The sequence below is a fragment of the Leguminivora glycinivorella genome, chromosome 5, assembly GCF_023078275.1.
Source record: "Leguminivora glycinivorella isolate SPB_JAAS2020 chromosome 5, LegGlyc_1.1, whole genome shotgun sequence".
NCBI lineage: Eukaryota > Metazoa > Arthropoda > Insecta > Lepidoptera > Tortricidae > Leguminivora > Leguminivora glycinivorella.
The window spans coordinates 14,938,270-14,951,768 of record NC_062975.1 but is presented as its reverse complement, the minus strand read 5'-3'; the positions used below and the strand labels follow the sequence as shown (position 1 = coordinate 14,951,768).

The window sequence follows — 13,499 nt, the reverse complement described above, 5'->3', positions numbered from 1 at the left end:
CCTATCATCGGTAAGTACCATTTGTCCTAAAATATTTTTTATTAAATAAAAAACACGATTTTCCTATTTTTATCATCAAAACATTAGCTGACGTACGGCCGTCAAACTAGTTTTCCATTGCGGCTTTAATTTGACGAGTCCGACTTGGCGTGCGTTTAAAACAAGCGATATAAAAATAGGCTATTCAAACTGTCGAGACAAAGTGAAGGTAGATTTGTTATTTTGTCCATCGAACTCACGTCGAACTTAAGAATAGTGGTGCACCACGGAACTATATCGTCATGTATGCTGCGATTTCCTTATTCGATTTAAATCGATTTTGCGAAGCAGTGGAAATTATAATTATGTTTTTATATTGTTACTAGCTTTTACCCGCGGCTTCGCCCGCGTAATAAAAGTATTCATTAAGATTTTCATTTGGATCCGTAGGTTTCTCTGTAGGTATATTTATCTGCGATTATTTCGATTGCACATAATACTTTTGCTTGCAATGATTGTAGAAATATTACACATCGACCACAGCGTAGGTAATTCTATATACGCTGGGGAAACCTTTATAAACATCCCACATAGCCCGTATTTCGACACTATGATCGGTGGGTAAAAAGTACTTTTTTCTATTATCCCTTACAATTTTTTACATTTTGCTTATACTTATCGCAAACGTAATCTTCAAGCAAGCAAACAACGATCGTCTTAGAGCACATTGATTGTAAGAGACCGCCGACCGATTATCCGTATCCCTCTAACGATACCCATATTATCCGTATCCGTATCCCTATCCCTATCTCTATCCCTATCCCTATCGCTATCGCTATCGCTATCGCTATCGCTAACGCTATCGCCATCGCTATCGCTATCGCTATCGCTATCGCTATCCCTATCGCTATCCCTATCGCTATCCCTATCGCTATCCCTATCCCTATCCCTATCCCTATCCCTTATCAAGATAACACTTTAAGTTCTCGCGCTTTATACACATATTTAAAGTCACATACAGGTCGAACGCGATTAATTAACATTATTTTTACCTTTTTTCCCAACGTTTCGGCCAGGTTGCACTGGCCGTGGTCGCGGAAGACTGACGTCCCAGCAAAATGTCACCGGAGATGTAAACAACACAAAACTACCCGATATTAATTTATATAAATGTTCGGGGTAGACAAATAAATATAATCTACCCGCTTTTAGTTAATGTTTATTTCCCACCGCACGACACACAAAAAAAAAGGTAAAAATAATGTTAATTAATCGCGTTTGACCTTATCAAGATGTTTAATGATTTCTTATCAAGTGCTAAAATATAAAGTTTCATGGTTTTATCTTTTAAAATTAAGAAATCCCATACAAACTTTCAACCTCTTTTTCAACCCCTTCATCCCTTTTTTTCGAAATAAAAAGTAGCCTATGTTCTGTCTCAGGGTCTAAAGATTGTCTGTTCCAAATTTTATCAAAATCGGTTGCGTGGTTTAAGCGGGAAAGCGTAACAGACAGACAGACAGACAGACAGACAGACAGACAGAGTTACTTTCGCATTTATAATATTAGTATGGAGTATGGATGAAACTATACATATAAAGTACGAGTGAAAAGTAAATTTAACTTTAAAATAGGTTACAGTTACGGTATTAACGTTGAATTTGTGGTCGGCAGAAAAACAAATACAAACATAATACGCTCTATATTTATTATGAATAAAAATAACTCTAAAAATGTGTTAATGGTTAATTATATTTATATATTACTAAAAGTTGTAACAAATAACATGAGGATAATGCTGTGAGTACATGGTCGATTTTCTTAAAAATATTACGAAATATTAACTAGTAAATATTAATACCTACCTACTAAAATCTTTGTTCCTGGCCTTAGGCAAATTATATACCTACTAGTGAATTGTTTGTCATCACACGAATACAGGTATATACTTACTTCATTTCACAACGAAGATGAACATCCGATATTTTTAACTTCGGCGGGCATCCCGCACGCAATCTCCACAATCGATCGAATGGGTTACGCGGCGACAACGTTCCCATCACTAAAGTACACTCGTGACGTCATAGGCTCGACACAAAACGTTACACGCTCGGTTTCGCTGTTAATCGCCGAGCATTTTCCTTCTATCTTGATTTAGTTCTGTGGAGGATGGTGATCTAAAATAGATTATGTCAGGGTGGCTAGCCGAATGGCACAATCGCTCACGAAACGCTCACGAAACGAAGCGCTAGTAGATATCTATCTCTATCGCGCTTGCGTATTGGCGCGACAGAGCCAGCGGCGTATCGCTTTCGTTTGGCGTCGGAGAAATGCCATTCGGCTACGGGGCCTGATCAGAATTGAAACATACAAACGTATCCCTGATTATACTTATTATTATTTTCTTTTATAGTATCAACACAACCACAATGAGTAATTTAATATATGTTCCAATCAAAACAGCTTTATTAAAAATGAATTTAATCCCAGTTAAAAGTAGGTAGTAGTGATTAATTAAAAATAACCTTATAATTATTATGATACCACCGATATATATACAACGTGTTTCCGGTATCACTCAAAACCTCAGACACCCCAACTGATTTTTATTTTTTTAAACTTATCTAGAGTATTCATATTTTAATCTGATCGTTACTTTTTTTTAAATTGAATTTTTTATTTTCTGTACTGCTCTACTTGACTTTTAGCTCTACACTCAATAAAATAATTGCTAACTACCATCATAAACCATAAGACTATTTATTTGTGTACGTTACTGCAACGACATAAGGTTTATCAATAGACAGCTAAGATGTCACTGTAAAACACTTTAAAGCTTTATCACAGTAAACTTCAAATTGGACAGGTAATCGCAGTAAGCAAATTTAAACCCAATATTCAAAATGACAAGGTTGTAATTAGGTACGAGTTCAATTTGTTATGACTTATGATAAACATTAAGATTAAACTGACAAACAACGTCAAACTAGTAGCGGAAAAAATAATCGTCCAAGTAACCAGCCAGTATTAATACCCCTAAATACTGAAAAAGGTAAACAACCTCTAGCAATGCGATATACACAATGTTGTATTACGAGTACAATAGAATGGGCACGTAAAAAAAACTAATAATACTAATTTAAATAAAAATATTACCCCCATCAAGATGTAGCTCAATCGATTCTACTCTCGATTCTGTACAAACTGTTTTCAGGTTTTTAGTGTTAAGTGAAACACGGTGTATTTAACAATGAAAAATTACCAGTCTATTCTCAATTAGCTCATGTAAGTCAGGTTTGTCCTACTTTCCTTACTAGCATTGTTATCGTTGACTATAATCTATGTAGGTACATACTTATTAGAAAATGTGATATTTTTCTGTTCGTAATTCTAATATTACTTTCTGCAATAAAATGTCAAACAGTCACACACATACAATTGCATTGCTTATCATATCTCACATCACGAACTTAATGCTCTATAAATCCACACAAGCCTGTACTTATTTTCTTTTATCAGCTAATTGTCATCAATTACGTAGTAAAATCGGAATGATATCGCACGGAATAAAAATCGCTTCCACACTTCCTCATTCGGATACCTACCGTACAAAAGTCGACACAAACTTTCCTTGACATACGCGTGGAATTATAAAATCCAAATTCTAACAAAATTTAATGTCTTCTTAGTTCAGAACCAATTATGAATTAATTTGCGGAAGATTACATACTCTTCTGTGAGTTCAACAACTTTTTAATTAAAATTCTTTTCGTAGAACTCGGGGATAATTTCATTTTTCTTTTCACAAGTCCGATGTTCATATGCATTGTTAATTTTTGTAGATGAAAGTTTCTAATTGGTTCGCTTCAAGTCTAAGTTCTGGGTCCATAAGTCTATTATCACCAGTCGTATTGTCAGGCATTTTTATATACCTTATTTCATATTTGAGCTATTCGTAACGCAATATCGCAACTTGTGTACAGTATGTCAAAATAAAAAACTTCTTTTTCCACCTAATTTATTTCCTTTACGTTTAATTTATTTCCTTCAAAAATCATGCCGAAGTTTAGTGGTTGCCCTTATTTCGTGCATACTTTTTTAAATTGCATAATGCTATTTACCTGATCCCATTAAAATATCATTTCTAAACCATATATTATTACAATAGTATGAAGTCTACAAATGTCCCTTTGTTTAGTTATTCAATGTTACGTATAATATTAAAATATATGTAGTGTTGTTCTATTTACTAGTTTATCTAAGAATTCAATTCTAATCTGTTGTTTTGTAGGTACTACTTGAAACTGCTGATGCCGCTATGTTAGTCGAGGTAAATATAGACTAGACATAGATCCTAGAACGGTAGTTTCATACCTACATTACAAACAATACCTGCTTATATTTTTTTTATTGAATTTTGCTGCATTTAACGTATTTTGTTTTACATGTCCATTCATATCAAGTACATTCTTTATTCATATGGATAATAGTCGAATATCCCACCATCCGTAAGTCCAGCATGTTATTTAATGAACCAGACAGTATCAGATGCAAAAAATACTGCAAAACTTCATTTATAAATCATGAAACACAAAACATCCGATTTTTCATGTTTCGCCATGATCAATGCACACGGATATTATGAATTCGAATCTAAAAATGAACGCGATGTACTTTTTTATAAACTACATGACTTGAGCGTTGGATGTGTGCATATGCGTAAATATACATTTAACATAGAATAATGGTATACCTACCTACATTTGTATTTAATAGGTACAAGGCGATTTATGTATAGTATGTACCTTTGTAGAAAATATATAGTCAAAATGACAAAAAAAATTAAAGACAAGAAATACGTCATGCGATTGAACGCCAAAAACAAAGTCATACTATTTCAACGTTCTGAAACACCCGACCACTCAACGCGATCTTTTCATAACCACGACAATTGGCATACTGGGTGGGCTTTTACCTATTCATTTCGGCCGCAAGACGGCAGGACTTAATAACGGTGGGGGTCGAAGGAACCGAAAACAGCGGCAGTACCTAATGTTACTAGCTGCAGAAATAGAAAAGGCGGCAGATGATTTTTACAGTGATTTCATATGACAATATTCGTTTTGTTGTTACTTTTTCCCTGTAATTTTGTTTTAAAATACTCGTTTTGGACACTGTTGTAATAAAAAAAACATTATTTAAATTTAGTACATACAAAAAAAACAGAATGCGATGCTTCGTCTTAGATTTTTAGAAAAAAAATCCGTAAGAGCTCAAATCATTGTAAATTCTCTCGAAAGTGAAGCGAACCATGCCATTCGAAAAAAGCTGTAAAACGCGGAATATGACGGCACCAGGCAATACTAAACAGCGGCGAGCGCGCATCATCGTTACGATTTAATTTCGGGGGAAAGCGGCCATGACAAAGTCTACGGCGCCATTATTCTGTTCCACCTCGCAGGATGTTTAATAAACAAATGACGCGGGGCCTCGTAATGACGTACCTTCTGTGTCTGCCTCTCCCTTCAAACCCACTTTGCCGTAACTCCGACCATTATGCGCTAAACAGATGCGGTATCGCCTACTTAACGTCAATCAAATAATTAAAGCAAAGATATCCACCATTTTAATCAACGCATAAATTAGATCAAATTATGCCGTTTTTCAGAGATTCTTTCAGTTTTAACTGCCGATCCGTGGTAATAAATCTGAATGAATTACTTAAAGATTTTGTTCTCTTAAGCTGTAAAATTGCGGGAGATAACAAGCGATTGCCAGCTCCACGGCTGTTAATTTATTCGTGGAAGTTCTTGTTATCGGGTACTAGCGCCCTCGTGGCTTACGCGGTATCCCACTTAATGCCTTTAGCATATGGGATCGTGCTGTACAATATGTTTGCATCGATTTATCAATCTGTTTGCCACTCAATTCAGTTAAGTTTGTCTGCATATGAGCAGTAATGGAATTATTCCCAGCGCGGCACGGTGAAATAACTGTGGAGTTTGTGCGCTTGTAATGGAAATGTTGTGCTTTTGATACGTAATATTGTTAGACTTGTTTAAGAACGCATTACTTTAGTGTGGTTTAAAACTTTTATATATAACTTTCAAAATTTAATTAAGGTGAAGGTACCAACGATTCTTTTCCCGACCGAATAGTCAAGTACAGTAAGGAAAATTCTAGTAAAATTCTTGCCTCTAAACTCAAGAAATACTACTGTGAGAACATAAAACAATCTTCCAAGTCGATGCCCCTGTATAGGCGTTTCCCTTGAGATTCGTGTTATCAAATTTCCACGTCGTCATCTCTTATTAAGAATTCCGACGATATTATTTTAAATATACCAAACCCAATAACATGCTCCCACCTATTTTCAGTGTCTAAATATTTACTCAAACATATGAAATTAAATTGAACATTATCAAAACACGGAACACCTCGCGTCTGACACGCGCATTGTGTTCATTACATTACAAAATGGGCCCGATACTTGTAGACATTAACACCTGTCACGAGCGTCGCAGACGTAATGACAGTATTTATAAGGAAAAGTCGCCGAACACGAAAATACAATTTGGTAAAAGGTGGAAGTTGTCAGAGAAACGCGAGTAAAACATTAGGCAACGGGGGCTGTTCCAAAATACCGCATAGTGCTCTATTTATTAATCAAGCAAGATTATATACGAGTTTATATTCTTGCTTCCCTGTTTGTTGCTGAGTTTTTTCCGTCGCTGCGAATTAGATCCACAGATATTATATTGACAAGTATTCTTATATGTAATACTAGCGACCCGCCCCGGCTTCGCACGGGTACTATACCTACATGTAAACCTTCCTCTAGAATCACTCTATCTATTAAAAAAAATCGCATCAAAATTCGTTGCGTAGTTTTAAAGATTTAAGCATACATAGGGATATAGGGACAGAGAAAGCGACTTTGTTTTATACTATGTAGTGACGACACGCATTTTTTGTGACGTTGCTACAGTAACGTAGTCTGTTATTTAACATTCTTAATTCTAAAGTATTAGTTACACAGTTACAGTCTTTATTGGTTTATATTAAAGTGTTCCATTTTTTATTTCTATTACATAAGGGGTAGGACAAAAAAAAAGAGAATATTTTAAAGTCGATTTTTCAAGTTCATAACAAATATTGTTCATTATGATAAATTTTTCGTAAGACATTTAGAAATGTAAGATAATCTAATAATTAAAATGATAATGATAAAATCGATGGGTTATCAATAAGTATAAGGTACTGTCCAATAATTGCCTATGGCACAGTATTCATGTTTAGATTAATTGACAAAAAACCAGTTGAGGTTGTCAGTATTAGAGGTAACACGTTGTATATGGCTCGCTATTGAGTATGATGGTCTGACTAATCGATGTATAAAGGATAATGGAGGCGCCCATATATCACGTTGACGCGGTGCGTGTGATTTCCACCAGGATTTATCTTACCGCTCGTGGAAATGTGTTTGCTTAAAATAATGCGTAAATTTAAAAAGCTATGCGAAAAATACACGTATAACCTTGATTTTGAAATTTAGACACGATCGTAATTTCTCAGCGGGCATTTGTTTTACTTTTACTCGTAGAAAAAAAATTGTCGTAATTAAGACTTCAAAACAAAATTTGATAGGAGTTTTAAAAGTGTATTCTAAACAATTTAATTTTGAAGATATGTATGCATCATATTTTTAACGCAATAGTTATAAATTTATAATATAAACTTTCCTGTTTTATTTATTTGAGTTTTCTTGTATGTTTAGTGTTTACCTATATCTATCACTCTTACCTAATGTTTATGAAATTAATAAGCCGAAATTGGTTGGTTGGTATTTTGTGACATAATTTACGTGGACTAAATTATAATATTGATTTATTGATTGAAATGATCTAAAAACAATTCATTCAATATGTTTCCTCTAACAGGTTACGTAGTGTTTATTTAGGGGTCAGAGAACGATACAGGTATAATAGAGCTATCGATTGATTCCTAATATTTGGGATAGGATTCTATTTGCCGACGACAGGGATAAACGAAACAAAGAAAATATAATCGAATCCATCACATGCTTGTCTTGGGAAACCATCTTGGGGTCTGTTTGCTTTGGATATTTGTGATTTATTGCGAATCTGGGGGATACATTTTATAAGACGGCCCTATTAAAGTATGTAAATTATAGAAGCTTGAGTAGTAAATAGGTTTTACATCTTAGTTGGTTGGTTAACTAATTTAATTTGCCATTTAGACGTTTTGTATGGTAGTTGCGTAGTGAGTTCTTAGTATTTCTGTATTCATTTCAAATTAAAAGTACTCGTTGAAGTGTAAAAAAATTAGAGCAAGTAGGTATTTGTTTTACATAAGTAAAAAAAAAACATTTCCTTATAAACGTGTCCCATTGTATGGTGGCGTGCCCCTGTGACACCTGTCTGTCTTTTCATTGTACTTACAAGAAAGGTTGGTATACACTCCCCTACTACGCATCCAGAGGCAGCCGGTCAATAACATATAGGTGTAACAGTATACAGGTTTCCCAACTAATTTTATCCTTTGTCAAAAAGCAACCGAAGTCCGACCAGGAAACCTAGAAATTGTGTACCCGAACCTTCGTTTCTGAAACCACATGTTGCGTTAACGAAACATAGGTACTTATTGCCAGTCGGTTTAAAAAAAGGCTCATCTAATCCCAGGACAGGCTATTAGCTAACGAAGCATTATCGTATATGACGGACACGGCCCCAGGGCCCTATGGGCGAATCATGGCGATCGCCGCAAATTTGCCCACAACCGCCCGCAACGAAGATTAATCGACGGCGCGGATTACCCGGAGGTTTTAGTGCGAACTTACTTCCTTTTTTAAACCAGGTATCGTTGGATATACACTTTAACCTTTTTAGGGACTGTTGCATCAAACCGTCTGTCACCGTTAAAGCGTTCGTTAAATTTTATTGTATGGGAAGTTCCATAGACGTCTACAGCGTGACGATGATGTGTCTGTCAAATGTGGTTGATGCAACTGGCCCTTAGTCATGCTCAGCCAGATGAATACATGGGTCATACCGAATAAGGTTTTAAGACCATTCTCAAATGGTGAAATTAAGGTCTGGCCAAACCTATCGAGGCATAATCGACTTTAGCCGACCAAAATCGCTTGTTAGTATGAATAGTTGAATACCTATGCGTACGCATGCGTTCAGCTTTCCAACGCGTAAGCGTCCTCATACTAACGACCGATTTGCGATCATACATAAGATGCCAATCGATGCGAATAAATTTAATGTGGTTACACCTTTAGAATTTAATAATCAGAATTGTGGAGTGGTTAATAATGAGTTTTTAATGACATTTGATAAATTGTTGCTTAATAGCTTAACGATAGAGATGTGTTTTATTATAAGTAAATTAATACCTTAACCGCAGATATTACCAAGAAGACGGTACTGATCAGTTTAATTTCTACCAATAATACCTTATATTTTCCGAACCCTCTAGTTCAATAATCAAAAAAGCTTTCAGATTGTTTTACCTTTTTAATATGAAATTCTATCCTGTGTTTTGATTATATCTTATGTAAATGACCAATTGATTAGGTCAATATAAAAGCGTTTAACTACGAGATTCTGATGTTCTCTCTCTCTCTCACGTACTGTAAAAAAACATCTACCCTACATATATTAAAATAAGCACCAGCACCACTAACGCATGAAAAATTTCCATCATTCGACTCGAAATCAGGGGGCGAAGAAAAATAACAATGCTCCAAGCGGTCCGGATCTCATTTAGACAAATCGCTCGTAGCGGTCAGGCCAGATACCAATAACAAGGGCACACGTGCTATTGTAGTCCATGTCGTCATTAGGCCGCTTCCGTGGAGCCCCGCAACCTTACTCCTTCGCCCCGACTCACCCCTATTCACCAAACAAGAGAACCGAAATTTTATCAGCACAACACTTTTATCGGCATTCAGGGCCCAATAACGGATTGGCCCTTGAATCGAATTTCGCAATACGGCGCCGAGTGATTTTTTACTAAAATAGCTGCTTGTTTATTCACTTATGCGATTTGATGATTTTGTTTAGCCGAAATGAAGCGAGGAAATTTAATTTGGTATAATAAAATGCACGGCGCGTTGGGCCCGGCAAAGCTAACGCGGAAGTTATTGCATTTATACTAATTAATGCACTGACTACCAAAAGCTGCACGAGAAAAGGAGTATGAGACTAATAAACATTAATTACCGTACGATTTACATTTTCCATTCAAAGTTGTATAAATTAATTTACCATGGAAATTCTATTATAGGTATAGGATTATCATTAAAAGTAAGAAAACGAAAATGTAGGAGATAGCTGCAGATGTAACGCAAATTTTCCCGGAACCATTTAGTTAAATAACGTTCATTTTCCTGGTTCCTAAGTATTTTGATGTTTCAAAAAGACATGCGTTCAATTTCCTTTGACAGGTAAATATTGATATAATTTTTAATTCATTATTAAAGTCACGAATCTCCGTCTCGTCGTTCATAAACTTAATAAAAAATTGTGAAGACCCGGCTGCTTGTTTAATTCAGTAGCTTCCATTATAAAACACGGGACAGACGTTCTAGAGAGCAACGCAAACACTGACTTGTTGCATTTAAGTTAATTAATCCCGGCTAGATCAGATAGTCCGGCTCGAAGGACCAGCGGGCCGTGAACTCAGCCGTTTTTGCATGTTATGAATCTTTCAAGGAGGCTGACGGAAGTGTAATGTCAACGCCTAGACGCAGCAAATTACAAGAATGCAGCCTTCGTTTCTTGTGTATACGATTTGTTGTATTGAGGATGTACACTTCTATCTTCACCGCCTTGATTGATAGTCCTCAACTCTGTCTCTCTTCAGGAAGTTCAATCTCGCACAGTTAAACGGCAGAATTACATATCTCATTTATGTACATAAATATGAACCTAAAAACGTAGTCAGCAAATGAAATCGTCGAATTCACTTCGAAGATGGGTCCCAATGCGTGAGACAAGCGTCCTAATCCCGACTTAGCTGAGCCAAGACGGGAAGCTCATTCTGTTTTAACAATTTGATACTGTTTTCTTCTTACTTTCATACTTTGAGTCAGCGTTGACCGCTGCAGAAATCATCGTAAGTCTTCAACGCTGATTTGTGCTCACCAGATTGTCGTCTTAAAAGGTATATGTCTCATTCTGACAATTTTTTGCGTAATATAATATGACTGCACTTCAAACTAAAATTATAATTAAAAATCTCCAAATATACAAAAAGGTAACTACCTACTGTTTTGTGTAATATTTGAACTCAATGCCATGGATACGAGTATATACTTACTATTATTATACGAGTATACTTACCTACATATATGGTCTCTCACCTATAGTTTCCATTTTTCAAATATATTCCGAGATATAATTTTCTGAATCGGCCTCAAGTCCTGAAGCAAAACTCGAGTCTTAAGATGGATTTGACTCGTAACATGGGTATGGTGGCGACATTCAAATGGAAGTGTTTAAAAAAAAAAGGTAGCATTTTATAAAATTGGTTAAAAGTAAACTATTTAAGTCTTTAAAGTAAAGTAAGCAACGTTTTAAAGTAAAAAAAGGTTTGGATCAATTTTATGCTTTTATTTTTAACGTTACAACTGTAGACATAAATCTGTGTACTCGTATCTATCTATTTCTTCTTAATAACTGCTGCATGACCCTACGCACATAGGAATAAATAGATTTAAGTTAAATGTAAATAGTTACGTATACTAACACTAGTCTAAAGTTGTTACATATATTATGTTACTAACAAAAAAAATATCCAAGTTGGTCCTCAATAAACGAATCATTATTATTATTATTTATTTCTAAAAAAAACATGCCTGTGGTAGCATACATATGAGGACAAAATAAACAAATGATACTTACGTTACTGAGGTTAAACAGAATCTAATCTTGTCTCAAATGTCACAAATCGACAAGTAAAATACAGCCGACACAGCACATTTACTGTGATTTCATTTATAAGACTAATCAACAGGTCTCGCACAAAGCACCAAGTAAGGACTGGAAAAGAGCATTAAACAAACCCAAATCCTGCCATATCTTTAGCGCCGGCATCCCGTCTCATAAGTAAAGTTCAAATGTTGAAACAAGAGAATGAAATTCGCCTTCTAATTTATGCTTACCCACATGAGGATATTAGGGCAATAATTTTAAATGTTGGTATATGTGTCGCGAGTATGACATGGGCAATTAGTGAGTGTAGTGTACCCTACCTGGCGGGTTGCTTCGCTTGTCAGGGTATTTATCGCTTGCATGTTCAGCGAAATGGACTGCTTTGTATGGTATAAAGATGTGTTTGAGTTAACGATGTGGATTGGCATTATGGTCTGACGGCTTGTCTGACACACATAAAATAACAGTTCCATGTCGAGACTTGTGAGTAAGTGATGCCAACACTTGCTTACTGTGCTGCGCTGTTTTTTGTGATCTGATGCCATTCATTCGTTTCAAGATAACACAGGTCTTTCTAGACCTCATCGATCCATCGGTGTCTGGGTCTTCCGATCGGACAACCCTGCTATTTCTAGATGTAACGGCTTTGCATTTACCTATTTATTATCTATATACGTATCCAGTTATAAAAGCTTTATAAAAAGAGGTAAAACGACCGTTCGCGACAATTTATCAAGCAGACTAAGTTTCTATTCCTCTTAAGATTCATAACTGAACTGATCGAATGATCACCATGTACGTAGGTAACTATAATTATAACGCGCCAAAATTCTCTCCTGTTTTCCGAACCGTCAGCAAACGAGGCTTAAACGCTAAACTTGCCGCAAACTGCGTGCGGAATGTACCGTCGACACGTCAAGCCTTGTTAGTCTTGCAAAAACTGCCGTCAGCCTCACTACGTGATTTTTCAGCTTTCGCTAACGTGCTTTCCACGGTAACATGACGGATTTATTCAGGCTTTTGTAAGCTCCAAATAAGTTCCTGATAGGGCCTTAAGCTCGGATTAGTGTGATATGACTCTCTTGTCTGGATTTTAAATTTAGATCCTTGTTAAACCAAGGTTCCTCTGATCTTTGGGCTTCAAATGCAATAATCAATTTGATCGAGTTTCAAAACATGTTCACTGCCGGGATAACGTAAGGAGGATGATGCGGTATGCATGTGTATAATTTCGTTATAGTGTGCGTCACAATATAATTGCTATACTTATTTAAATAGTTATTTCCGCTACATCACCAATATCTCCATTCACACTGATTATAACTCCGAACTCGCTTTAATTGCTATAAACAGGAATAAAAGTGAGCTGTCGCAATGGAACGCGAAAAGTAATGGATTGATGTCAAACTTGCCGTGAAAAATTCTAGTCAATGGGGGAGATAATTTCCTCGCGGCAACGCGAGAGTGTTTTATAAAATTTCAATGAAAAATTGTCGCCGCTCCGCTCTCCTGGCGGCAAGTTGCCGCGGTAATTTACCGTCATTTGTTTTATGAATA

The 13,499-nt window shown here is 35.9% G+C and overlaps 1 protein-coding gene across 6 annotated transcripts in view; it reads left to right on the top strand.

Moving 5' to 3' along the window:
* Positions 1-13,499, top strand: part of LOC125226170 (polypyrimidine tract-binding protein 1) — a 681,511-nt gene that overhangs the window by 479,351 nt on the left and 188,661 nt on the right. The window contains exon 4 of one of the 6 annotated variants that reach the window (XM_048130078.1): positions 4,271-4,309. The exons of the other annotated variants lie outside the window; for them this stretch is intronic. Coding sequence (XP_047986035.1) covers positions 4,271-4,309 — 39 coding nt within the window. The remainder of the gene's footprint in view (positions 1-4,270; positions 4,310-13,499) is intronic. 6 annotated transcript variants of the gene reach the window in all.